The following is a 27720-nucleotide window of genomic DNA, read 5'->3' as shown; positions in this document are numbered from 1 at the left end:
AAATGAATGAAGACAATGGAGTCTGTTTCTGGAAGGGTTTTTTTGTTTGTTTGTTTTTGGTGTTTTTTTTTTTTTCCTTTTTTAAGAGCTTCATATATATATTTATATATATAAATTATTAGAATGTGTGTTGGGGCTTGGGAGTGCGTGGGGAAAACTTCGTTTTGGGTGTTTTTCCATAGCTGGGTTGTCAGTTTGGTTTTCTTTTCCTTTTAATGGTTAAGTAAATATATATATATATATATATGGGGACCAATCGAGAGAGATACAACTGTGAAATCAGACACGCACGCTGGGGAGGGATTGGGGGGGACGGGGGGACGAGGGCGAGGGAGTCACAAGTTGCTACATAAAACTGCCACGTCTAATAGGATGTGCATGAGTTAAAAGTACATCAATTTGGAATGGGTGAGGGGAAAAGGGCAGCCGCCATCTTAAAGATTTCAGTCCCAGGACGCTCGGCCACGTCGTCATTGTCGTCCTCTCCCCGCCGGGCTCAAAGGAGCCGTGGTGGTGGCGGTGGTGACACGGCGGGCTGGAAAACAAGTCTCCCGGTGCTTTGCACCTGGTGGCCGTGCCCCTTTCCCCGCCAGCCCTGGGAAAGCACGGCCACCACCTTGCAAACGAGTCCTTTTGCGGTGCTTTGCACCCCATCCCCCCCGATGGCTGGGACCGGTCCCCTCCAGGCAGGCAGGAGCTTCTGAAGGGGTCCCGTCATGCTTTGTTGGCACCTGGAGGGATGTCGGAGAACGGGAAGCCGCTCTGGCTAATCTGAAAAAAAAAAAAGTTCCGCGTTGCTTTCCTTGTATCGCTAAGCAGTTATCTTACACCTAGGAAGGGGCGGTGGGGTGGGAGGAGGCATCTTGAAAAAAGGCGCTGTGGGGTTTTGAGCTACTTCTTGGCCGCGGCTCCTCCTCGCAGAAGCAGAAAAGGCAGCAGCATCGCGTACGTGGAGTCCTGCGATGCGATGCTCTTCGGATTTAATGCAACCGTTGCCCCCAAACAAAAGATGGAGCTGCTGCCACCCTGCATTCACGTCAGTCTTTTGTCTTTTTGAGCTCGGTGCGATGCCGATTCGGTTTTTCTCAGAGCTCTGCTGAAATCACGTACCGATCGTTTTTCATGTCCGTTAGTGGCGTTTCAGTCCCCCCCCCATTTTCTCTCCTCCACCTTCTGCTCCCAGGATGCCATCCTGTACTTCTCGTCCCGTCGTCTTCTCTTGCACTCTACTGCATGGTGGGATCAGGATGTGTCACTCCGCAGCTTCCCCTCCCCCAGGATTTGGTTGACTGATTGCTCCTCTTGAGAGAAAGACATGATGATGTCACATTGACAGTAGAAGTCCATTTAAAGGGGTTTGTCACTTTCTTTCTTCAGGTGGCTAGGGTAAAGAAGAGGAACAAGGCGATTGTGAGAGAGAAAAAAGCAATTTAGTACCTCCCGCTGCCTTTTGTTAGTCTAGACCCAGACAACACACTGCTGGCTTGGAAAGATTTGCAAATCCTTGAAGCAGGAGATGCTACCGAGAAGGTACCACATTGCACTCCTCTCCTTCCCAACGTGCTTCCCCATGCACTTGTGAAAGCCTCATCTTGGCAAAAGCATTCAACCCTTGCGTTGTTTGGTATTTTGGCAAGGGTGTATTAGTCATAACTGTATTAGCATGGGTGAAACACGCAAGTTTACCCCGCCCAGAGGAGAGGAGCTGGGACCCCACATGAGATCAGCCACCGAACAACCGCTTGCCAAGAGCGACCATCCTGGTGGCCAACCCACAGCTGTGCCCCAGTGGCAAAGCATCTCTGCTCCCAAGTGCAGGCTCCGTCCGAGTCACCCACGCCAGGGGCAATGCTTCCCTGTCCCCACTGCCTCCACCATCCCCAGGGCTGGGCCTGGAGCTGTACTTTGTGAGGAAGCCGTGGTCTGGGGGAGAGGAGGTCTTACGCACCTGTAGTAATCCTCCTGCGTCGGGAGGGGCACGCCGTGCAGAGGGTGGTGGGCGTGAAGCCACTGCTGCTGCTCCAGGGCCAGGCGCTGCAGCTCAGCCGACTGGGCGTGCATGGCCTGGAGCTGATGTGCTGCTGACATGGGTGCAGAGAGGGAGCCCGGCAGGTCCCTGTAGGGTGCAGCTGCAGCCAAAGACAAAACAGAGTAGAAACAAGTTAACGCAACAGCTCCGTCCTCACCCATGGCCCCACAGCTTGGCCAAGACTCTACTGTGCTCGTCCACTGACAGCGTAGGCCTGTCCTACGCCATGCCAGAGCTCTGTTTCATAGACCTCAGTTTGGTCCCGGGACCCTTCACGGCCACCCTGCCCCTTGGGGCTCTGCCAATGCTTTTCAGAGGAGACCAGCAGTCCCTGTGAGCATCCTTACCAAAAAGCTGGTGGCGCAGCACTTCGTTCTCATGTAGAGGGTGAGGCAGGAGAGGGTTGGGGATGGTTCCAGCTGGGTACGGTATCCGGGTGAGGTGTGATCCCGAGGCGAGTGGGTCAATAAGAGGGTGAACAGAGGCTGAGGCTGGGAAGAAAAGATACCACAAGACAATTGTCCCACGCTTTGTAAGAGGTAACACGGAGAAGGGTGCAAGGCACAACACGAGAGACATGGAGAGGGTCGGCATGTGTTAGGGATGGGATGATTTCAAGGCTAGACAATGGAGCACCACGTCCTTCTGAGCATTACTCTTATTGCCTGTGTCGAATTTCACATGGACCAGCCTGGCAATAGCTCTGTCCCTACACTCCCCAGGGAGAAGTAGTACTGCTCCTTAAAGTTGATTCTGCAAGGAGCTGCTCTGTACCCAGCGTTGTGCCTCTCTGCCACCCTGGCTGTCGCTCACGTGCATACTCATATTGGGTGCTTCCATTTCCAGGTCTCATGCAGCACAGGCGCTCAGTGCCAGGCACTCAAGTTTGCAAGTACTATCCAAGGCTGAAATGCAAGGTACTGCATCTACAAAAACTGCTTTTTACAGTGTTTTGGACTCACTGCCAGAGGTGCCCAGCTACGGACCGTGGGGGAATGGACATTCATTTGTACCTGATGCCACCTTTGAGTAGTTGTGGCTGCTTAGAGTGAGTGACTGTGACTCTGCCACCAGATCCCACTGACCGCTCACAGGATCTGAGCAGGCACAGCACTTTCTCCTACCATATTGTAGTTTGGGCTTTGCTTCCCCAAGAGTTTCATCCCTAAACATCTTCTTACTTTACTTTCTGGTAGGATGTGGAAATGGAAGGGACCACCAACTCCTTACAATTAGCCAATCTTCTCTCCCATCCCATCCCATCCCATCCCATCCCATCCCATCCCATCCCACCACCTGCAGCAAGGAGCAAACTAGAGAACCAACATTTCATTAGTCCTAAGGATATGGTCACAACTGTTGTTAGCAGGGCTCCCACTCCTTCTGCAGACCACAGTGTGAGGGATACAGTCCACAGTCACCCTGGTAGCTAGTAGGATCCCAGCACTTGTATTGTGTCCCCAGAGATCCAGAACTAAAGACATGGTGCAGATAACTCTGCTCGCCACTAAGCAGCAAACTCACAGACACCCCAATGCTTGCAACAGAGGTCGGTGTCTTTGGTGGGATGGGAGTGAGATCAAGGCTGAATGACCATGATGTTGACCACTTCTGGCTGAAGAGGTGGATCTGGGGCCTCAAAGTCTAGTCTCGGCAGCTTCTGGGCTTCCCCAGGGCCGGAGGGAGGGAGCGTAAGGAGGGAGCACAAGGAGGGTGAGCAGGGCTTTGTGCAGGGCACCACCACCGTGGTATCCTTACCTGCATGTATGGCATCCTGCTGGTGGAGATGGAGGTGGGAGTGGATGTGGGAATGCTGATGATGATGAGGGGTCACATTGAGCATCTGCAGCCGGGCCAGAGGGTCGTTGCTGAGAGCAGCCACCCGTTCGGCATGCTGGCGCTCAGCCGCCAAGCGCTCGGCGTAGGACATGTCGGGACGAAGGGTCGGGCCGGCTGCCAGCGCCAGCCTCTCCCGCTCCAAGTGGCCCAGCCCTGGGTGGAAAGGAAAAGCAGGATGAAGGCCGGGGGCCGTCTGCAGACTCAGCCCGCCATGGCGTGGGAACGGATCCATGGCAGCAGCCGGCACGGCGTGGAGCTGCTCCAACTCGGCTGGCTTGACTTCAAAGCCGGGCTTGAGACGTTCACGCAGGTCCCGATCCCTCAGGTCTCGTTCACGGGCTTCCCGCTCCCTCAGCTCACGCTCCCGTGTCGCTGGATCGCTGCTGTAGATGGCCGGCACGTTGTACCCCAGCAAGCCTGGGTCAACAGCACCCAGCGGCACGTAGAAAGGGTGGTTGCGGTTGCTGGGGGACATGACGTGGGGCCGTGCGTATTCGCTGAGGGTGCGCAGAGCCGGGGTGTCAGGGCCCAGGTACGGGGGAACAGTCGCTACAGCACTGCCCTGCTCAAAGGAGGGGCGGTGGGGAACCGGCCCCAGGGACGAGCACTCAACCGGCCGGCCCTCCTGGGCCATCTTCTGCAACAGAGCAGAGAAACCAGCGTCAGGGTACCAGCAGGGAGCAGCCGAGGAGGTCCTCGAGCACCCGCCCCGGCTGTGCTGCGGCAGTGGAACCCCCAGACCTACCACGCTCCTCTCCAGCTCCCGCTCCTTCTCCCGCTCCCGTTCCTTCTCCCGCTCACGCTCCCGTTCCCGCTCCTTCTCTTCCCGCGCCTTCTGCTCAGCCTCTCGCCGCACTTTCTCCACCAAGTCTGCCCTCTTCTTGGCTAGCTTGGAGCCGTCGAGGGGCACGAAGTACAGGTCCGTGCGGGAGCAGGAGTTGAAGCCACGGTCCAGGTGTTTGTTGAATCTGGGGGGCGAGAAGCAAAGCCCGTCAGCGCAGAAGGGGATGGAGGGCAGGGATGGGGACCGGGATGAGGACAGGAATGGGGACAGGGGCAGGCAAAGCCAAGCCCAACACTGCAGGAAAGGCAAGACCATCATCGAAAAGCTAAAAGGGTGCACCTACAGACCGCACTTGGGGTGACCTCCCCTTCCCCGCCCCTCACCTGGCTGACTGGCTGGCATGGCTGGGCACGTCCACCACCTTGGGGGGCGGCGAGGGGCTGCGAGCTGGGGGCACGGGGCTCTCGGGGGGCTCGTACTCCTCCGACGGCTCCTGCTTGATCTGCGCGGCGCTGAGGGGGAGCGGGGGCGGCGGGGGGGCCGGGGCGGCCATGGTCCCCGGCAGGGGTGGTGGGGCAGAGGGGGCGGGCGAGGGGGCTTTGTAGCCCCCTGCCACGGGGGAAGAAGCCACCCGGTAGCCGGGAGGGGTGGCTGCCCGGAAAGGGGCAGCCGAGGATGCAGGGGGCGAGCCTGGCTTGTAGGGGGCTGGGGGCTGGAAAGTGGGGACGGGGGAGGCCGCCCGCTTCCCATAAGGGGCCACGGCCGACGGGGGCACCGGGGGCGAGACCGTCTTGTAGGGGGCCGCGGAGGGGGAGGCCATGGTGGCGATGACGGTGGAGAGGGTGGTGGCAGCGGAGGTGACGGGAGGGCCGGCCCCATGGGCAGGGGAAGGGGGCGGCGGCGGGGGGAAGGTGTAGGTGGCAGGACTCTGCCCCGGGGGGTGAGCACACATGCCGGCGTAGCTTCCCTGGGAAGAGGCGGCAGAGGAGGAAGAGGAGGAGGAAGAAGAGGAGGAAGAGGAGGAGGAGGAAGAGGAGGAAGAGGGGGCTGCGGCGGCAGCCGCCGAGGGGGCCTGGCTGTAGGCGGCCTGGCTGTGGGGGGGGTAGAGGCGCAGCCCGTAGGTGGCGTGGGAGGGGTGATGGCTGTTGGACTCCAGGCCGTGGGGGTAACCCCCGGGGGGCTGGGGGGGAGCCGCGGCTGCCGGCGAGACCCCCCCGCCGCTGCCGTGGCCGTGGTGGTGCTGCTGGGGCGGCTGCTGGTGATGGGGGGGCGGCTGGCCGGGGAATGGCGGGGCGGCAGGGTGGGAAGCGGCGTTGCCCAGGGGGCGGCTGTAGGGGGGGGGGCCCTGGCTCCAGACGGGCTGTGAGGGGAGGGAGGGCTGGGTGTACTTGGGGGGCTGGCTGGAGACGGAGAGGCCGCTGGGGGGGGGGAAGGAATGGCCGTAGGAGGCGCTGTAGCTGGGCAGGGGCTGGGCCGGGGGGTACTGGGCCGAGGAGCTGGAGGGGGGCAGCGGCGGCGGGGCGTAGGGGTAGCGGGAGGGGGCCAGGGCCGGCGCCTTGTCCTGCCCCATGCCGTGTGGGGAGGGAAGATGGCCGCTCAGGGCCTGCCCCACCATCCCCGGCGAGCTGGAGGCGGCCACCGCGTTGTTGAGGGGGCGCAGGGCCGGGGGGGGAGGCAAATTGGCGGAGACGTGAGGGAAGGAAGGGGCCGAAGCCGGGGGGGCGGCTGGAGGGTTGGCGGGGGGTGTCTTTTGAGGGGGGAGCCCCCCGGCCACCGACGCCAGCGAGATGGGGGTGGTGGGTGGCGGATTGTGCTTGGCGCCGAGGGTCTGCTCGCGACCCCCCGGTGTGGGGAGACCCCCAACTCCACCAGCAATTTTGGCCCCAACCTGGACCACGTTGGCCGTAGGGTAAAGAGGAGCATGGGTGGAGGAGGAGGACGACGACGAGGAGGAAGAGGAGGAAGAAGGGGGAGCAGAAGGGGCAGCAACAGCAGAGGCGGAGGAGGAAGAGGAGGAGGAGGCGGCGGGTGTCTGCGGGGCTTGAGCCTGGAAAATGCGGGACGCCTGGCCCTCCAGCTGGGAGTGGTAGCTCCCTGACGGGGGTCCCTGGGGGTGCACCTCGCCCGGGAGCCCAAAGCTGGGCTCGGGTGGACGGGCCAGGCTGTCGGGTGGGGGAGCTACCGGCGGGCTCTGGGGAAAGAGCGGAGGGTGGTGGTAGGAGTGAGACGGCCCCTGGGACAGCACGGAGGAGGAGTCGGAGTCATTCTCCACGCTGCCAGGGCTGTAGACGCTGGGTGAGGTGCTCCTGTTATCCTGGTCAATGTCTCGTGGGTCACTGCTCATCTCATCGTTGAAGCTGTGGCCATCAAGGCTGTCAACATCGGACGGGGATGGAGGACAGGGCAATTCCTGAAGTAGGAAGGAGGGGGAAGGCATTATGAGCCTCCCAGACCATGCACGACACATCTCAAGTTCCCAGAGAACTTGCTTTCTGACCTTTCTCTGCCAGACCCAACACTAGAAAACCCCAAAGAGAGAAGGAGATACCATCTGGCAAGGTATAAATAACACCGGTCCTCCTGCCTCCCCTCCAGTGCTCCCAGGTCCTTCATGAGCATCCCACGCTCGGGAAGGAGGTAATGATGGGCCTCCCTTGTGTATGAAAGCACCGAGGGAGGGCAGGGAACTGTTACAGGTGAGGTTTAGAGTGAATAGAGACAAAAGGTCCTAGCACCACCACCACCGGTGATGGGCTGTTGGCCAGGGTATGATACCACCAGGTGGCACGGAGCAGCACCCACCACAGTGCGCCCAGCCCAGCCACAGTCGCTTTTCTTGTCCCTTGGGCGAGGAGACCCACTCCCACCCCGGCCCCCTCTCACTGCCTCACTCCTTGCCTCCCGGAGCCCTCCCTGTGCTTCCCAATCCCTCCCTCCTCCCCACCACCTCTCGCCTCAGGCAACAAAGCTTCGGCGACTGAACAGTTAGCATGGACCGCGGGGCTTACAAGAGAGGCTAAACTGAAAAAAGATCACTGTTGAGCTAAACAGAGTGTCCGCGTGGAGAAATTACATAGGTGTAACCACAGTGGTTTAATTACGACAACCTCATTAAAGTGAGCAAATACCCCCGTGTTTGCAGGCCTTTAAGGCCAGTTCCCTGAACAGGCTAATGGGGAACTGAGAAGAGCAAGAGCTGAGTCTTCCTCCAACCATCTGACCACTGATCCAGCCCGGTGCTGCTGGCGTTTCGGAAAAGCCCTGCCACAACTATGCAGAGCGTGTGCGTGAGCAGGTTTTGCACAGCCATCACCCAGACCCCACCACGACTTAAGCACCTCCGTTTCACACTGCTCTGGGGGAGCAAAAGAAGCTGAGTCTAACCTGACCTGTGGCCGTGTGCAGAGCCAGGCTCCTGCCACTGAGCCGGGAAAAGCAGAGCACGTGCCCAGCTCCGAGAGTGTGGCAGCTCCCCCCAGACAAGGCAAAAGAGACGGAGAGCCTCCGTTTGGCTCAGTCGTCACTCCTGGTGGCATTTTTGTAGCCAGGCAGATGCCATTTAGGTGGGAAGAGCTGCAGTGTGGAACTCAAGGTGCCAGGGCTCCCGAGCAGTGGGAACCTCAAGCCGGGCAGGTGTGAGCGGCACAGGTAGGGAACAGGAGATTCCTTTGACCCGGACCCAGGACATGCCAGCGATCACAGCAGGGACAACTCACCTCAGTTTTTGTTTTTTTGGGAGCGTTGGTGTCCTCCCCTTCACTCTCCGAGATTTCTTCTGTTCGGCTCTGCTTGCTGCCCTTGGGGGTGCAGGATTCCTCCACCCGGCCTTTCTGCAAGGCAAAGAAGGAGAAGAGGGAGGTGGGAGGGTCACAGGAAAACTTCCCACCCTGCCAGACCTTCAGAGACTGCAGCAGGGGAGACACTGTCACCATGGCGCATGTGTTGAAGAGTTTAGCAGTGCAACACTGAGCCAGAATATGGCAAAAATTAGCACAAAACAGGGCTGGTCAGACTGAAGACCGGTGTTTGGGAGATGATGGGAAGTGCAAGATGCTGAGGATGAGAGGTATGAGGGATCCCATCCATTCCAGAGCTAGCCTGGCATGGGTTCCTCGGTGGATCCCTTCTGGTATATGTCCCTGGATCCCCATATAGATCCTACCCGGAGTGGGCAGTCCTCAGGCACCCCACGCTCGCGTATGAGCTTATACTACCTTTGTCGCTTGTCGGGATTTCTCAGCCTTGCCATCGCTGCTGGAGGTGCTGACGCCCCCGGGGGAAGCTCGACCCCGTGACCTGAGCTCCTCTCGGGGCCCTGGAGTCTCTTTCTTCCGTCCACTCCTCATCGACATCTAAGAGAGGGATCACCGGATCAGTCCTGCTTTGCATCTCCCCACACTCCTGCCCCGTCCCCCAGTCCCTCAAAGCGCCTGAACCCCTGGCACTCTGCTAAGCCAAACTCCTGTCCCTGAGCTTTGCCGTGAGCCTCAGCCCCATCCCAGAGCTCCAGCTTGGCTCCAGTGTCCCACCCCACCTCTCCCATCTCACGTACTGAGTCTTTGTTCTGTCGTGTCTTCATTCTTTTGGGTGTGGGACCCCCATTCTCCTTGGCCCGGCTTGATGAAAACATAAATTTTTATCGCTCCGCACCCCCCTTGGGCTCTTCCCGGGGAGGTGGAGACGGGCAAGAGCACTTCTGCTGAAAGGGGGGCTTATACCAGCAACGCAACAAGATCCCAGTGAATCCTGAAAGGCAGACAAGAAGATGAGAGGGGAGAAAGAGCGAGCAGACTGCAGGACACCCTTTTGTGGTCTGCTACAGAAATATGACAAAATTATTAACGTTCCCTTTATTATTATTTACAGATGCAAGGATCTTTACCAAAAAGGCAATACACTTCCCCAGCCGAAAGGGAAAAGATTTGGCCACTCTCACATCTGATTTCCAATTCCTAGCAGTGATACCCACACGATGCGAGGCAGGCAGCCCTCCAATTTTTTGGAGGAAGCAGGGAGGAATGGTTATCAGTATGTTGATTGCCCTCTGAAATCATTTTAGTATTTCCATTTCCTTGTTTATTTGATCTTTAGAGACAGACAGGGGGTGGTGGTGGTGGCGAAATAATGGGAAAGTGTTTTAAAATGTTCCTAACTACAACTTCTCTGACTTCGTAAGTTCCTCCTTGCGCTTGTTGTCAGTGCAGTATGTCACACCACCCTTAACTGGCCACGTGCTGTCATTAGCCAGCTCTGCACAACGAGCCCCCCGTGGCCTTCGCTGAAGGGGTGTTATACAGCCCTGCCCTCTCCAGAGCACGCGCACGTACATACGTGCACCAGCACCTGATGCAGAAAATGTGACAAATCTTGCTTAGGCTGTTCGGTGCCCAAGGTACGCAAACAGGTGCGAGAAAAGGCATTTAGCTTTGATTTTTGCACAACGCAAACAGAATCAACTCTGTTTAGCCTGGAGTGCCTGCCTAGGTCTCCTTCTCCATACACTGGACTGCTTCTCTGTACCACCTAAGAGTCATGCCCAGAGGCGCAGAGTACGTCCTTCCACTTTGCAGCAGCGGGAAGATTTCTCAGCTCCCTCTGAATAAATGTACAGCTTTGTGCGATGTCCAAAAGCACCGTAGATACTTAACGCCCTGTTATGCCCCACAGTTCCTAGAGTTTGGAGTATGAAAGCACTGTGATTGTGTTAGCCTGGGATCTGGACTGAAGTGATTCAGGGATGCTGCTCCTGGAGCTAGTTTGCTCGTCTCCATCCAGCTCAAGATGTTTTACACTGCACTGTACTACGCAGGTGGAACCAAAAAAAGACACTCCTTCCCCAGCCTGTCATTCGAGCTCCTATACTCGGCCTCTGGAACAGACAATCTGCAAGACAAGGAAATGTGTCCTGTGGATGATGCATCAGGAGAAAAGAACCACATCTCCTGGGTTATACTATCGGATCTGGAAGCGCGGGGAAGTTTTTTGAGTAAGTATAAGAAGACTTGAGATTTGGGACTCCTAAGGGCCATCCCAGACCTGGGAAGATGAGCCAGTGCAGGAGCAGTCTGGATGCACTTTCATTTCTCTGAGAAGGCAGCTGAAACCAGGGATCAGAGCAAAGGCACCAGACAGGAGAACTCCTGGACCTCCAGCCCTGCTGCTGGAATGTGAGGCCCTGGAGTCGCTACTCTCCACAGCCTCCATCTCCCTACCTGTGAAAAGGGAGAAATGACACTGGCCCATCTTGTGAGGGTCCACATCTTCCCTGACCAGTGTTTAGAGAAACCCATCTGGAAGATACTTGGGATGAGCAGGGGATTGTTTGTTTTAATTTCATTAATATTTTATTTGACCCTCATCATGAAAGCCACGGGGGACTCATCCAGCATTAACTCCCACACACAACAATTCATTAACTGAGACCTCTTCTTTAATAGAAAAATAGCTCATGACGGTTTATAACTGACCTAATGGAGGCAGAGCACTCTCCTAATCCCCACCAGTTGACGTGTTTTACAGGCTTACATTTCTGCCATACTTCGGCCTTCGGTTGCTAATTCAGCCAGTTAGACCGAGGACGCTATTCTAGATAAGCATCTAGAATTAACATTTCTTACACGGAACAAACGTGGTACGTAAGGCGATCCTAATTTAACTCAACTTCAGCAACACACACCACGTCGGCAACCTTCAAGTACCAGCTCAGCCCTGAACGCACAGAAGCAGCAGCAGCCCATTGCCAAGGCGTCTCTGCTCTTTGCATTCAACGGGGGCGCCACCCACACCTCCCACACCAAAGAACCCAACATCACAGCGCGGTGCACAGGCCTCACTTCAGCTTTCCAGTAACCCTGCAATGACAATTATGGTCTTCTTTCCAGAGAAGTCAGTCAGAGAAATAATAATGCAGCCAACCACAGAGTGAAACTTCCCTTTTTAAAAGAAATACCAACTCGGTACTTATGTCAACCGCTGAACATGCAGCACCAAACAAAGCCATGAACAAATAGGTATGTTTCAGTAGACGTAATTAACCATAGGGCAGAAGCTTCTACCGCTTAAGAGAGCGAAGACTTTTCTAAAATATAAAGCTACCGCTTAAGAGGGTGAAGACTTTTTTAAAATATAAAGCAGAACTGACGCACGCATTATTAGGCTCAGTACAGCAACTGTTAGGTCGGAGGCCAGACGACAGGATCACAACACCGCCTTCCATGTTTATCATTTATGAAATAAAAGCTTGCAATGCGAGCCTTAACAATTAACAAAGTTACACCTAGCTCTTCCTGTCACCGAAGATCCCTGTAAATGTCTCTGAAGAGTTATTAGGGCTCTGTGGTTTTGGAAAGGAAATAAGATACTTGGCAGGGCTGCTGTCGAAGGGATAACCTTTTCCTGGCCCTGTGAAGCCCTTTGCAGGTTTGACTGAGTTATGAGGCATCGCGAATTGCTATTTTCTGTTTGCGTTTCGTACAACCCAGCTTGGTTTGGCTTCCTGCCCAAACCCCTCCATATTCTCGTGTAAGCCCTGGTGCAGTCTCCTGCGAGCAACGCGCGCTCAACAGGCATCCCCACACGGGATCCAAAATGGATCCCGCTCCTCCTCCTCCTCCCCAGCTTCAAGAAATTCTCCTTGCCAAAGGTGGACTGTCCTGCACAGGCAGCCAGGAGATCATGGGCTCCAGTTCCTCTTCTGTTGAAGGAGGCAGCTAATCTCTCTCCTTTTCAGGCTGTAGTGTGGAGCAACTCTTCACGGGTAACAAAACAGGAATCAAGTCCATCTCAAATGAGATGCACCCAAGTTTTACCTACTTCAGTATGAACCCTTGGCCTCTCTTAGAAAAATCGGGTGAAGGATAGCATTTACACGTTAGACTGAGGGCCTGAGAAAATACACTTTCCTAGATGGCAGCAGAAGCAGAGGACACGGGAACAGGACCAAGTTGTCTGGGATGGTGTTTGGGTGGTTGGCCAGGGCTGCAAATGACAAATGAGTCATGTGCCCCGAAGGCTTGCACATGCCCGGGCTGCACACACAGGTACACCCACCACATGTTCCAACAGCAGGCAGGCAATTTCCAGTGGCACAGGGAAGTCCGGGAGGTGCCTCCAAATCCTCGGAGGGCTGAAAGGTTTTACTGCGGCGGCTGGTGCTCAATGGCCGAGCAAGCTCCAGGATGGGCAGCCCAAATCTGTAATTCCAGTGTGCCTGAGAAGGTTAAAAGCCAGCTAAGGTCCAGCTAGCCCTCCCTGGGGCCACTGACAGAAGAAGGAAGAGCTGAAGGCTCCTAGCATCCTTGCCACTTAAGAAAAAAAGCTACCACCACCATTATTTCAGCAGTGTTTCTTTAGCTATCAGACATTTAAGGCCTCCTCTCTTGGGGAAATAAAAAACCCAAAACATCTACTTGTTTTTATTATCCACTACTCCTGATCTTCTCCAACTGTAGCATCCAAATAATCTCAGGTGGATTCAGACCTGGTCCAAGCAGGAGCGGAGGTGCAGCAGGCAGAACATGACTACGGTACGTGACAGAGGAGCGCCCCCTGAGCTACCCAGTGATGATTTGGGGATGGAGGGGAACAGCAGCGATGTAGCCTCCTCTCCTGGTAGACCTAGTTGGAGGCACTGAGTGCAAAGATGTCAAGGTGCATGGCTGGATCATTCAGTCTCAAAGAAGAAATGAATTAAAAACTCTGCCACCCATCCGGACCACACATGCTGCAAGAAGGGACAATTTGACACCATTGGTACTTTTAAATAAAACAGGACAGTGCCTGTTCTCTGGTCCTGGGGGTGGTCAGCGTTACACAGCTTGCACCTGGATGGCAACATTCTCCTACCCTCCAAGAGGGGAGGGAAACATCTAAGCTGGCCACTGGCCATCAGCACGGTCCAACGCTAACTCCTAAACCATGCTCAGGCACCATCTGGGAGAGCCGTTGTTGGCACAGACCAAAGCCTGTACAAAGGGAGGCCATGGTAATGGACAGCCAGCGCTGCGCACCAGAGTTGTTACCATAGACATAGCCAGCCTTATCTTCCACTAGATGCCGGTCCGTGGAAAATAATTTTGGAGTGAGGAGTCGGTTCCTCCATTGGTGTAAGTACAGATGTTCTGAAGTTCAAACCTCTCGTTTTCTTCAGTTGCGAGTTGCTGAAAGTACGCAGTGACTATTCCTTAAGTCATTTTCTGAAGTGTAGGAACTACATCCAAAATCCTACATGAAATCAAAGGCATTTGGCTTGCAAAGGCAGGGATTTAGAAGTCAGAAGATGTGAGAATCAAACTGAGTCTGTTTCTCTGCAATTCATTAGCTCTGTGTTCCCATCCTGGTTTTTCTCTTCCCCCTTCTGCAAAGGGATGGGTTTAGCACTGGAGGGAGAAACCAGGGTAGCAAAGCGAACACAGCTGCTTTCTAACACATTGCAGATGCTGGAAAGTGTCCTGAAAGTAAGATGGGAGGATAATCAGTGGATCCCCCTTGACAGGTAAAGATGACGCAGGAGGGAATGCCCACTGGAGCAGCATAGCCAGGGGAGTCGCACCGTGAGTGGGAAGTCAGAATTTGGCATATTTATACATACTGCCCAGTGAATGACGGTCCCAGGCAATACATTTTTAATTCCTGTCTCCATTTCCCTCATTTATAAAATGAAAGAAAAATTCCCAGAAATTTAATCTGGGTTAACAACCGTGTAGTATCTTGAAAACACAAAGTTTCATGCAGAATACTGCAAACAGACAACCTGAAGTACATTTCCCAATGGCTAAGTACCCGACTTCATGTTTGAACCCTGGTGTCTTTCTACAGGGCATGGGGGAGACGGGGAGGGAAGGAAGGGGAAGGGTGATGCGTTCAGCATTAGATAGCAATAAGTGAATAGATCAGGGTTCAGGTTGCATGTCACAGTCTTATTATCAGCCTTTTGATTGAGCATGACATTACCGTAAAAGGGAAAAATGATTGTGTGAGCAAAGGGATGCCAAAATGGTTGAATACCAAGATGGCGGTGAGCAAACACTTGCAGCTAATATTATCTTGGGCACAACTATTCCCATGACTTGCATTTTTTTTTTTTTTTTTTTTACACAGTAAACTTTGTGAAGAAGAAATATATTTATGCGACACCAAATGAAAGGTAATTTTAAGACATGGGCATTCTTCTGTCTCCTATAAAACAATTACAACAGTGGGTAGATGCAGGGGCTGTGAACTCAGGATGGAAGGTGGATTAATCTAGGAATAAGACTGCAGACCTGGTCAAATAATCATACTCCAGTTAAAACTCTTGCCTACCCAGTGGATGACGCTTAAGTGCATCCCTCCCGCAATACTAACGTGAAGCTGAAGGATCCCAGGGGACCGAAATCTTCACGAGCCCAGGCTGAAGGCAGCGAGCATTAGCTAAAGCTTCCTTCACCTGCTCGCTCTGCTCCCTCGGGCCACTCCTGCACCACCGCAGACACGCACCCCGTGATCGGAGCTCACACCTCCCTGTCACTCGCAGCCCCGCAACACTGCATGTGTGACAGGAGCATCCAACCACCAGCAGCTGTCAGACACGGCCAGGAAGGGCTGAGACCTGCCCTGCTGAGGAGGCTTGGCAGCACGGCGTTACGTGGCAAACTTAGACAGAAATACCATGAAACGACCATCTGTAACTGAAGTGGAAACTGCTGTTACTGCTCAAAAATAAAAATACAGTAACCAAAATTCAGTATAAAACCAGTGAGAGTTGCCAATTTTTGTAATTTTCTATGAGTAAATTGATTTTATATTGGCAACATACTGGAATCTCACTGGATTCTTCTACGTTCAAAATATTGCATAAAATGAATCACTATGCAATGTTTACATACGCTTTCAGAAACTTCATTCTGTACTGAAGGGCGAATTACGCACACTTTAATAGACAGGCTGAATGAACCCTCTTGAATTACATCTACCCATGTATGTAAGAGAAGACGAGATTCAAGACCACCTGAGGAACCTGAACATACACAAGTCCATGAAACCCAATGAATGAGATGCACCCCCGAGACCTGAGGGATAGGCTGATGTAGTTGCCAAACTACTCTCCATCACATTTGAAAAGTCATGGCAGTCACATGAAGTCCCCCGTGACTAGAGAAAAAGAGAGTATTGCACCCATTTTTAAAAAGGGTAATATGGAGGACCCTGGGAACAACAAACCAGTCAGCCTCACCTCAGTGCCTGGTAAGATCATGGAGCAGATCCTCCTGGAAGTTAAGTCAAAGCATATGGAAGACAGGACGATGATTAGCAACAGCAAACACGACTTCACCAAAGGCAAATCGTGCCTGACTAAGCTAGTGGCCTTCTACGATGGAGTGACTACATCAGTGGACAAGGAAAGAGCTACAGATGTCATCTACCTGGACTTCTCTCAGGCCTTTGATATGGTCCCCCACAACATTCTTGCCACTAAATTGGAGAGATATAGGTTTAACGGATAAGAAATTGCTGGATGGACACATCCAAAGAGTTACATTCAACAGCTGAATGCCCAAATGGAAACCAGTAACAAGTGGTGTCCCTCAGGGGTCCCTGTTGGGACCAATACTATTTAATATATTCGTCAATGACATAGTGGGATTGAGCGCACTCTCAGCAACCTTGCAGATGACACCAAGCTGAGTGCTGCAGTTGATACACTTGAGGGGAGGGATGCCCATCCAGAGGGACCATGAGAGGTTTGAGAAGTGGGCCAATATGAACCTCACCTCATGAAGTTCAACAAGACCAAGTGCAAGGTCTTGCACCTTGGTCAGGGCCACCCCCAGTGTCAATACAGGGTGAGGGATGAAGGGATTGAGAGCAGCCCTATGGAGAAGGACTCGGGAGTACCGATGGATGAAAAGCTGGACGTAAGCCAGCAATGTGCACTTGCAGCCCAGAAAGCCAACCACATCCTGGGCTTCATCAAAAGAAGCGTGGCCAGCAGGTCAAGGGAGGTGATTCTGCCCCTCTACTCCACTCTAGCACAAGAAAGACATGGACCTGTTAGAGCAGGTCCAGAGGAGGGCCACAAAAATGACCAGAGGCATGGAACACCTCTCGTATGAGGACAGGTTGAGAGTTGGGGCTGTGCAGCCTGGAGAAGAGAAAGCTCCGGGGAGACCTTATTGTGGCCTTTCAATACCTGAAGAGGGCTTATAAGAAATACAGAGACATTTTTATATATTTTTTTTTACCATAGCCTGTAGCAAAAGGAAAAGGGGCGATGGTTTTAAACCGAAAGAGGGTAGGTTTAGATGGGACATACAGAAGAAATTTTTTGTGATGAGGGTGGTGATGCACTGGAACAGGTTGCCCAAAGAAGTGGTTGATACCCCATCCCTGGAAATGTCTGACCTGGAAGTCAGGTCAGACGGGGCTTTGAGCAACTTGATCTAGTCAAAGATGTCCCTGCCCATGGCACTGGGGTTGGACTAGATGATCTTTAAAGGCCCCTTCCAGCCCAAACCATTCTATGATTCTATGCCTAAAATAACACCTCCCAGACTCAATCTGAGCCAACAGCTTTAATCCTTTTCTTGTACTTACTTGCTGACTTATTTGTCAACAGTACTTGTTGACAAATTCACTTGTCGTGCTATCTAGGTGCTCATTCTCCCCGCTAAAATGATAAATAAAAATTAAAATGCTCACATTTCAGGAAAGGGTGCCAAATAAGAGTACTAAAAATAAACTTGCAGAGTGCTGGCAGTCTTAAGAGATAAAGCCAGTTTACATTTTATTAAGTCTATATTAATGTTTTGTTTTCTTAATTCTGCAAAGCCATGAGGAGCAAGAATGTTATTTTAAGTATGAAAGCTGTAATTCTGGAACCTTCATTCAATGAAAAACTTATATGAGAAAAAAATATTTCCTGATGAGCAGAGTGAAATAAAAACAATTAGAGCTAAAGCAAGGTAATAAATAATAAAAACACTCATCCATTTAACAACAGCTTAATTTACAGCATAGAAGAAGATACTAATTTTTGCAGAAGCAACTGAAAATAAAGTTTGATTCACTAAATGAAGGTTAGATGTACTAAAGAAGGTTACGTTAATCGTAAAACGATTCCCTGAGGGCACACTAAAATGACTGTAAGTATGTAACAGATTTACTTAAAAACCTCAGAAGAATCATCTAGTCTCCCCAGAGGAGGGCCTCTGGATCTCTTGGAGACACAGGTTGGCAGAGCCCAGTGGATCACAGAATGCAACACACTGGGCTCTTCCCTCTGCAAGTGGGGCGGAGGCCTACAAACGCGTGACGCAGAAGAAGGACACATCACACTCTCCGTACTCGCTATTTTAAGAAGTCCAGCGTCTTCTGTATCTGCAATGCCTGAGCACACCTCCCCTGTGGAGCTGATAGGGGTTAAGGGTCTATTGTAATACGTAACTCCCCCGTTTTACCCACAGAAGTCCCTTTACTAAGGAATGCAAAGTAAATTACCCAAAGACATCACAGGCTACCCAAAGAACAATGTCAGCTGGAAAGGACCTCTGCAGGTCCAAACTCCTGCTCACAGCAGGGCTGACCCCCATTCTAGAAGAGGTTGCTCAGGGCCTCATCCAGGCCAGTTCTGAACATCTCAAGGAGCGAAACTTCCCCAGCTGACCTAGGACACTCATTCCAGTGCTGAAACACCCATTATCAGTCGTAATTTCCTTGTTGCAACTTGTGACCGTGACTCCACATACCATAGCTCCTCACTCTAGATACCTGGAACCATTATGGTTCCAGACTTCTGCTGCAAGTCTTTATTGGGGAAGATTGCTGGTAACTTTGCAGCTGCAGGACATATATAAGAATACAGGAAACCAGAAGCTGAATCCCAAGTCAGAGTAGCCACACCATCCGTCCCTTCCTTCAATAACAGACCAGTGAAAAGCATGGTCATCTCTTTCTGCTAAGACACATATCGTTCTGAAGCTGGCAGAGGGAGGTCCGAGCAAGGATACGACGCTGCTCAGAGCCCACAGTCCCAGGCAAACTAGCCAGTGTGTAGAGAAGAACCAGAGAGAAGCTCAGTAGCTAGAAGGATCAAACTCTGCAAATGGATTTGAATGAATGAAGTGATGAAAGCATCAGTCTGGATGGAAAAAAAGCCTGGTGGATCCTCACAAGGATCAATGTCCTACCTCCCAATGGCATTAAGTTAGGAGACACTGTCAGTATCGCAGATGATCACGATTTAAGAGAGAACTTAAGAGAATAAAACAAGAAGTAAAACCAGGATGGATACAGAAAAGGGACAAAGGGAAGCCAATGTAGCTGACAAGAGTGAATTAATGAGGGTAATAACGATGATGAGAACTAACTGAGGAGAACTGCAGAAGGACTTTCCAAGAGGAGTGACTGGGCAGTCAAATGGCACGTGAACTTCAATCTAGATAAACACAAAGCAATGCACACAGAGGAAAAACAACTCCACCTCCACATGTAAAATGTGGGACTCTGAGTTGACCAGTGCCACTCAAGAGTGATACCCCTGGGATATGCAAGGCAGATCCACGAAAATGTCACCTCGGCACTGAGCAACCATCAAGAAAGTGAACCTAATTCCTAACAAAGTAACTGAAAACAAAACAGAGAATGTCATTATGCCCTTGGACAAACCCATGGTTTTTCCCACATATTGAAAAGTGTGTGCAGTTCTGCTCCTTCCATAGGAACTAGAAAGGGCAATGAAAAGGCATGACTGAGTGGGTTAGACATCTCTGTCCAGAGAAAACGTTATTATGTGAGGATGTGATCAAGGACTGTAAAACCATATATGAAAAGTAGAGGTTGGGTAGGAAATATTTTTTCACTGCCTTGCCTTGTACAAGAACTGAGGATCATCAAGTAATGCTACAAAGAAACAAGCTCAAAACAAACAAAAAGAGACAGTTCTTCTTGAAATGGGTGGGTGCAGAACTTCCAGACAAAGGACAGTACGGGTGCTAGAAGTTGGCATGGACTTGAGGGGAGAGTGGGGAGTTTCATGCAAGAGACAGTAACTGCTTCTTACTGAACAGAGAGAAACCACATCCAGCTATGGCAATCCCTGCACTGAAAACAGTTGGAAGCTGTAGGAATACCAGAGGAAAACAGCACCTAAGCTTGCCTTAAACTACCCTCTTTCCTAAGGACTTGGCAGTGACCGCTGCTGGAGCGGCGAACTCTGGATGGATCTAGTAGGGTCATTGGTATGTTTTTAACATGTTCAATAGTACAAAGTGCTGAGTGGTACACTGAAGAGAAGTGACAAGCACATCCATCCTAGGAACTTCTGCTCATCCGTAGGAACAGCTGAGGAGGAAAGGGATTTATTAATCACAGGACAGCTATGGGCACCGTTGTTGTTTTGAAGGTATCAGACAAGGTATTATCAAGAAATGAGAAAAAGTATTAACACCACAGGACACTGCACTTGTCAAACATCCTCTGGTAGACCACGTAATGCTTCAGTTACCCAACATCAGGAAAGATGAAAGTGGACTGGAGAAGGTGCAGAAAGCAGTTTCCAGAATGCTGAGGGACACGCAGAGTCTCTCTGTTACGTACAAGGCCTATAAAGACTTTACTTTCTTAATCTCACAAAATAAAAGCTGAGGTGATGTGATTACCGTGTGTAAAGTGCCAGAAACTAAACACAATGGAGTCCAGAAGGGGTATTTAAGTTAAGAGCGAAGGTTGGTATAAGACCAAATGGGTATAAAAAGGCCACCGACAATTCTAAGATGGAAATGAGAAGACTCCTGGCCATTTGGTGAAGCTCTGTCCCTGGAGCATAACAGGGGCAAAAGAAAATCATTATTATCAATTATTCACTAAGTTTGCAAAAGAACGTAGCTGGCATGGTGCTCAAAGGGAGACAGTGACCCAAGGACGCAAGGACTTTGCAGCCAGCAACCCAAGGATGCCCTTTGGATTCTCCTGTTTCTAGGGATTCATGACTGATGACGAAACCAACGAGACAGCCATTTGTGCAAAGGGCAAGTGTCTGCACAGGATGAAGATGGACAGTAAAATCCAGAAGGAAACGAGTGAACCAGGGCCAGGGAGATGGGCACAGGAACAACCATACAACAGACCTGAAACACTGATAAGCTTGGGATCCCACAGCTTTTCCTCGGTCTACAGAACTGGCCAAGTGGGATGATCCTGCCCTCACCTGTGGGGCTGTAGGAAGGAAACCCAACGGTATGTAACAGGAAGATTTACAGGGGAAGAGATCACTGGAGGTCTCCACCCAAAAACCCTGTTCATAGTACACTGCAAAGCTAGATGAGGTTGTCCTGAACACTGCAGAGAACAGAGTCTCCCCAGCCTCCGTGCGAACTGTGACAGTGCTGAACCACCCTTGGGAGGAAGGAGAGGTTTTGTCTTACATTCTCCACCAAGTTCATGGTGAAGTATGATTTTAGTCCTTACAATTTTATGAAATCAGAAAACATGACGGCTATGGCTAAATCAGGGTCTTCCTGGTTTCAGGAATTCATGATACAATGAAGGATTAAAAGTCAGAAGTATCTAAAATTCTCCCCCGTCCCAAGAGAATTCAAAGGAAGCAATTCATGCTAAAGTTCTACCACCAACCTGCCTTACCAACCAGAGACACAGGCCTCTACTTCTCAAGTGGGCACCTGAGCCAAGAGACTGAGGCCAAATTAGGCTCAGACTGGACCGCCAGGAGAGAACACACAACGGCAAGTGAAACCACTGCCTAAGAAATCTTTAATGCCTTGGGTCCTCTCTGTATAGCAGCACGTGACAACCTGTGGGCTAAAGCTTGGTGCACAGCTACGGCACCGGCAAAGAAGACCTCATGCATGGATTCTCTGTTAAAAAGCAAGTTGCCCAAAGCCTGCTGTTGAGAGGCCTCAGTGGCCCATCATGGAATATTGTTGGTTGCTGGCGAAGGCACCAGCTGAGGAAAGTTTGCAGAAGCATGGGTAAAATTTGCTGGTGATGCTGAGGCAGGTGAGATGGTAAATGATGGAATGGGAACTCTGGCACAGACCAGCTGGTGTTACTGCTGCAACAGGGTCACACAGAAAGACAAGCGTTCTAATTACGGAAGATTTTCGCATCAAGAACAGAAGAACATAGACAGCTTTCAAGGATTAAAATCCAAGTATTCAGAGAAGCTCCGAAAAGGCCTTGTAATTAACAGCTGATGGCAAACTGAACACGAGTCCCCAGCACGAGACTTCTAAGGGGGCTATTCCCGAATAAATGAAACCCTCCAGTGCATAAAGAGAGGAATACTCTTCAGGAGCAGGAATAGAGAGAGAGTTCTTACCTGACTATATACTGCATTAGTGGGACCATTATGGGAGTACTGCATGCAGTTTTTACCTGCGTATTCCAAAGGATGCTGACAAATTGAAAACTTCCAAAAAAGAACAAGAAGGAAGTCTGATAATTCCTCCCCCTTACAGTAAGAGCCTTAACACGATCAGTATGTTTAGCTTATCAGAGAAGAGGTTAAAAGGTGGCTTGAAGATGGTGGCCTATGAGTACTACAAAGGGAGAAGGTTTCTGACAGCAGAGGGCTCTTTAATCTACAAGACAAAGACCCCAGATTCAATAGACAGGAGCTGACGCTAGACAAATTCCACACAGAAATAGTGCAAAATCTGAAAAATGGGAGCAATCAATCACTTGAAAAACTTGCACAGGGATCTAGCGTATCACTGGAAATCTTTAAGGTTTTTTATTATTATTTTATTCTAAAATAAATACTCTAATATTTCCTGCAAAGACCGCCAGGTGACATTCTCTGCCATGTGCTGGGCAGGAGAGAGGACCAGCCAGTTGGCCAGAACAGGTTTTTCAATGCTAAAAGTCATTAGCAGTCATAGAGAGGTTGGCCAAGAGGTGATGGGGTCTAGCTCTGGGTGGAAATGTGCTTTGAAAGCAACGGTCTAGCAACGCATGAGGAAAGCTCGATGGATAATCGTGACTGGATAAACCACCCTTCACAGAGGATGGACCCTCTTCGTGTGTCTGCCAAACTCTGAATAATTCTGGGGATAATCACTTCATCTATTGCACTGCCCGAAAGCAGTAGTGTACCCAAAATACCACGCTATAGACACACTTTATATCCAATACACTACGCTATATATATCAATATAAAATTGAATATAAGATATATCTTATATAATACATGTTATGTTATGTAGACTATTTTACAGATATTGTGACATATATACAGACACATAAATATATATACACACACACAGTATATCCAATCCACTGTCCAAAGAGATGAAGGTTGCTCAAATGCAATCTTCGCTTAAGTGATCTATAACACAGAGAGACCTCATGGAAGATATTGGGTATCACCAAGTGCCTTGTAAGGCAGGGAAGTACAAGACTAAAAATTTCCAGCTAAACTGATCTATGATGAACAATGTCAGCAGGGCAGGAGACATGAAGGAAGACTGAAAGCAACCAGCTACCCTTCTTCAGCAAAGCCCAGACAGACCATCATTGGCTAAAATTGCTCAGAGAAGATACTGCGGTTACCCTTTGGTTTGTAGGTGAAAATACTGCCACAGCAATCAATCAAACATTGATATTTTTTACAGGAGACAATAACAAATCAGTGTTTGCTGCCACAACAAACACAGAAGAGTCGTAGATTTCTCCAGGAACATTCTCTGAAACAAGCCAATGCTTCTGAAGGGATTGTTTCCTTACCAAGTTGTCTTGCGTTAAACTTTTAGCATATGCCAAATCCTCACCCCTAAGCACTCGAAGTCCATATCAGCCAACCAGAGTAAAGCAGAGGTGAAGCTCACACCACTTGAGATGGAAACATCCCCTTCTGCCTCACTGTTCTCCATACGTGTCTCACTGAGGACATGGGTTGTGGATCCATGATTGCCCACCACACGACTGGAAGGACAGAAAGATTCTCTGGTGTTCAGCTCAGAGTGACACAAAGAGCCATGGGAGATGTACCTGGCCAGCCTGGCAACAGACACGTGTCTTGGGCACTGCTGCAACGTCAGTAACTCAGGCAAGGCACTGAGATGGAGCATCTCGTGTTCACGTTAAACCATCCGCTGTGACCAAACTCAGGCATTGATCACGTGAATTAATTCCGCAGAGGATACATACCCTAGGTGTAGCTCACTTGGTTAAGAGCATGACTTTTTTAGAGATGCCTCCACTTTTACACACACTCAGGACTTGTGATGCCTTCTCCTTTGGCCTTTAAGAAATTTGTAAAGCATTGCTATTCTGTACTTCACCAGGAACAGTCCTCAAGAAGTACAGATGGAAGAGATGAAGTGATAAATGCAGGAAATATAATTCCATAGCATCTCCTAATGGGGGAAGAAAGAGATCAAAAAATCCACTGGAGGCAAGAAAATAGTTTATTTGTCCAAAAGAGAATGGGAGAAAGAAAAAACAGAACTGGGGAAGACACAATCTGACAGAGGAGGAAACTAGGTTCTCAACAGAAAAGGCAGACACACAAAGAGAAAAAGCAAGATTGGGTAAACAGTCAGGTAGATATTTAAGGAGGGGCACAGCTAAATAAATGCTCAGACCAATGCCGGAGACTGCATTTGCAAAAGTATTACACCCCAGATCTGGTAAATAAATAATTCTTCCTACACAGCAACTGCTCCTGTCGACTCCACTGCCGTCCCCCAGAAAAATGCTGATGAACATGAGGGAGCTCCAGGAGAAATCTGGAAGGTATACAAGGAGTGACAGAGGCTGAGCTTTGGGAAGAGGAAAACCCACCTGATTCATTTCAGCTACAAATAAAAATAGAACGGAATACTTCTGTTGGAAGGGAGCTACAATGATCATCTAGTTCAACTGGACTAGATGCTCCCCTTCTTGAAGAAAAATACAGATCAGGTTGCTTTTCATCTAGTGATCCCACTATGCTATAGAATCATAGCTCCTTGCATGCCCGTTATTATTTTGGAATACAAGTATGCCCACAAGGAACCTCATTGTAATTCCTTGAGCAGACAAACCTAAAGGTGAGAATGCCAGAACTTTTCAGAGGTATCCAAGGGGTGCAAAATCTGGGGGAGGAGGTAAACGCATATAAAGAGAGGTAAAGGCAGGCCATCGCAGCAGGTTAAACCTGTTAATCTTCTTCATTAGGATTCACTGCACATTTAGTTTTCAAATGTTTGGAGGGTTTTTATCGTTTCCAGCATGAACCATGGTACTACTTACTATATGTTCACTTCTTAATGGCCATGCTTGAAAAGCTCCATCATGAATCCCAATCGGAAAAGCCTGGTTTGAAAGACCAGTTCATTCCCAAGAAGCTGGGGAAATACACAAACGATTGTGTCACCAGTAACAAACGTAAAAATAACAACTCGGCCAAGAAACAGCGGGGAAAAGGACGAAATTCATTCCAACCAACAATTTGACCATTCACATTTACAAGCGTCCCATCCATGGGTGATGTTCTTAGCGCTCCAGCCCCTCGGGGATGCATATGCAGCCCAACAGTGACGCACAATACCCTCGGGCTTACAAGAAAGGAGGGTCCAGCTTTCAACTTAAACCGCTGTGGGATTTGAGGGACTTGGCTGATGCACTGACACCAACACGCTGATTCCGGTGGGAAGCCAGGGCTGAACTCTGAAGCTTTAGGCATATGCACACCCGCAGGACGTGCAACCGTGCTCCACCATTCAGGTGGACACAAAACAAACGGCATTTCCAGCTCCTTCTCCTCTGCTCTCCTGCTACACGCCTTAGGATAATGGCCCACGACTTTCTCCTCACTTTCTCAATGCTGGAAAGCGTAGCGGTCCCCGTGCAATCCACCCAGTGCAATCAGAGATAACAGATTTGAGCAGCTAGCTCGGTAAGGATATGCTGCTGCTCCTCAAGAACCACAGCACTGCAAAACAGACCCTGCAGACAAAAGCCATGGAAATTGTTACAGTAGCCATCCTGGCAACTAAGTAACTCGCCAGAGGCAGCCACAGCACTGAGCCGAATGCAGAGAGAGAGAGAGAGACACTGTCTCGGAAGCAACTTCAGGAACGTACAATAGCCATCGAGGCAGAACCCGGCGGCAAGCAAAAGGCAGCCTGTAAAGTAATGCCACGGTGACCAAATGGCTGCCACTTCAACAGCACACAGCGGCCACTCGGCAAAATACAACCCGGCAATTCGCCGGGCAACAACAGCCGCGGCAGCCACGGGGGCCAGCAGCCTGCACAAGCCAGCGGGGCTGAACCGCCACCGGCTGGGTGGCACAGCCGGGAGGGCAGCGTGGGAAACACGGATGCCGCTTCCCCCTCCCCTAAAAAACCATCTAAAGAGCAAACGGACAGCCAGCCCGACATGCCAAGGGATCTCGGCCGGTTCAAAGGCAGCGCAGACGCCATCCTGATGCCACCCAACCGTACGGGTCTTGTCCGCTCCCCGGTCCCCAAGTAGCAACCTGGCGTTTCAGCGGAGGGGGCGGCGGGTCCCCAAGGCCGAGGGTGTCATCGGGAGGGGTTGAATCCCCCCCCACACACACACTCCGCCTGCCACAGAACCGGAGGGGCAGCCAGACTCACTCCTCAGCGCTCAGATCCCGACGGAAACACGATTTCCAAATATTCCTGCCCGCTGCCCGGCCGCCCCGGGGAAAGCGGGGACAATACCAGCCTCCCCGGGAGGAGGGGGCGGCTGGGAGGGCGGCTTCGGGGCCCGGGGAGTGACACTCCCCCCCCTTCCTCCAGCGTCGCCGTACGAACCCCTCCCCGCACCGACCCGCAAACTCACAACTCCCGCCTCGCCCCGCACCCCCCGCCGCCGGGGACTCGCCCCCCGGACCCCCCGCCGAACTTCCCGCGGCGAGGGAGGGGGGGGGGGGGGCTCCGCGGGCGGTGACGTCAGGCCGGGCGCGCGGCGGGGGGTGTCCCCGCCCCGGGACCCCCGGCAGCGGGAGCGGAGCCCCCCCCTACCTCCCATTGCCCCCCCCAACCATCACCCCCCCCCGGCCCCTTTCCGGAGCGAAAGCGCTCCCGCCACCGTCCAAAGCAAAGAAGCCCCGGGCGGGGAGGGGGCGGCGGTCAGCGTACCCCCCCCCCCCCCCCCCCGCAGTGATTTACGATCGCTGCCCCGCCGCCGCCGGGAACGGGATTGCCCCCCCACCCCCACCCCCACCCCGAGCCGAGCCGCGCCGCCGTGACCCGCGGCGCCCGGCCCCCTCGCCGGGGCAGGCACCGCCGGGGGCCCTTCCCCAGCGCCGCGGGGGTTAACCGCCATCCCGCCCCCACCCCCCCAACTTTGCTGTGTCCCCCCCCCCCCGCCTCCGCAGACGGACCGGAGCGGGGTGAGGGGGAGAACCCCAAACCCACCCGCGGAAGAACGCAGCGAGTGGGCGAAAATGACAAGCGGGGCGGGAGCGGCTGTGGAGCGGGCGAGGGACTCACCGGCGGCTCCGGAGGGGAGGTCGAATGAAGGGAGGAATGGAGGCGGCGAGGAGCGGGGGAAGGGATTTAAACGCTGCTCCCCCCCCCCCCCTTTTTTTTTTTCTCCCCTTTTCCTCCCTCCTCCTCCTTTTCCGCGCTCCCTCGTTTCCTCTCGCGGCTCCGGAATAAGCGGTGGGTGGCGGAGAAGGGGGCGGGGGGCAGCGGCTCCGGTGGAGGGTCGGGGGGGGGGGGAAGGGGGTGGGGGGTGCGGCGGGGAGCGGGGCCCCCCCGGCCCCGCGGGTTCTCGTCGCCCCCTCCGCCGCCGCGCACCCCGCGCTCAGCCGCCGCCGCCTCTGCCCCGCCGCCCTCCCATCGCTCCCACCGCTGCCCGCCTTAGCCACCTCCCATTTCCGAAGAGCCCAGAACGAGCCCCCCCCCCTTCCCCCGCCTCTCCGCTCCGTCCCCCCCCCCCCGCCCCAGACCCCCCTCCCACAGCCGCGCTCGCCGCCGCCCCTCCCCGCCTCCCTTCCCCGCGGGGGCCCCGCCAAACACCCACCCCGCGCCCCCAACCCCCCTTTACCCCGGCCCCAGCCCACCCGCGGGGGGCGGCAGCGGGACGGCGTGGGGGGGGGAGGAGCAGGGGGGAG

General features: G+C 52.3%; 1 protein-coding gene across 2 annotated transcripts; it reads right to left on the bottom strand.

The window, feature by feature from the left end:
• Window positions 1–21: 21 nt before the first annotated feature.
• Window positions 22–27274, bottom strand: ATN1 (atrophin 1). Of its 2 annotated transcripts, XM_054188240.1 has the most exons (10): window positions 27095–27274; window positions 9205–9398; window positions 8867–9004; window positions 8369–8482; window positions 5036–7062; window positions 4614–4836; window positions 3788–4505; window positions 2377–2520; window positions 1949–2129; window positions 24–1381 (listed from the first exon to the last, which is right to left on the bottom strand). In XM_054188240.1, exons 2-10 carry the CDS (start codon window positions 9280–9282, stop codon window positions 1348–1350), a joined length of 3657 nt encoding a protein of 1218 aa, XP_054044215.1. In that variant the 5' UTR covers window positions 9283–9398; window positions 27095–27274; the 3' UTR covers window positions 24–1347. The 2 variants fall into 2 exon arrangements, with proteins under 2 accessions (XP_054044217.1, XP_054044215.1); XM_054188242.1 differs by lacking the exon at window positions 27095–27274 and having other exon boundaries at window positions 22–1381; window positions 9205–9246.
• Window positions 27275–27720: the final 446 nt, after the last annotated feature.

This window comes from Rissa tridactyla, chromosome 1 (assembly GCF_028500815.1).
Source record: "Rissa tridactyla isolate bRisTri1 chromosome 1, bRisTri1.patW.cur.20221130, whole genome shotgun sequence".
Classification (NCBI taxonomy): Eukaryota; Metazoa; Chordata; class Aves; order Charadriiformes; family Laridae; genus Rissa; species Rissa tridactyla.
The sequence above is the reverse complement of the archived record's forward strand: the minus strand, read 5'-3'. Positions and strand labels throughout refer to the sequence as shown.

Excerpts from the sequence above, each read along its gene's own strand:
- ATN1 (XM_054188240.1), bottom strand. The coding sequence starts at position 9,282 with ATGTTTTCATCAAGCCGGGCCAAGGAGAATGGGGGTCCCACACCCAAA. Across the intron at positions 8,483-8,866 it reads AATCCCGACAAGCGACAAAG|AAAGGCCGGGTGGAGGAATC; the intron begins GTAGTATAAGCT and ends TTTGCCTTGCAG. Across the intron at positions 2,521-3,787 it reads GCAGGATGCCATACATGCAG|CCTCAGCCTCTGTTCACCCT; the intron begins GTAAGGATACCA and ends TTTTCTTCCCAG.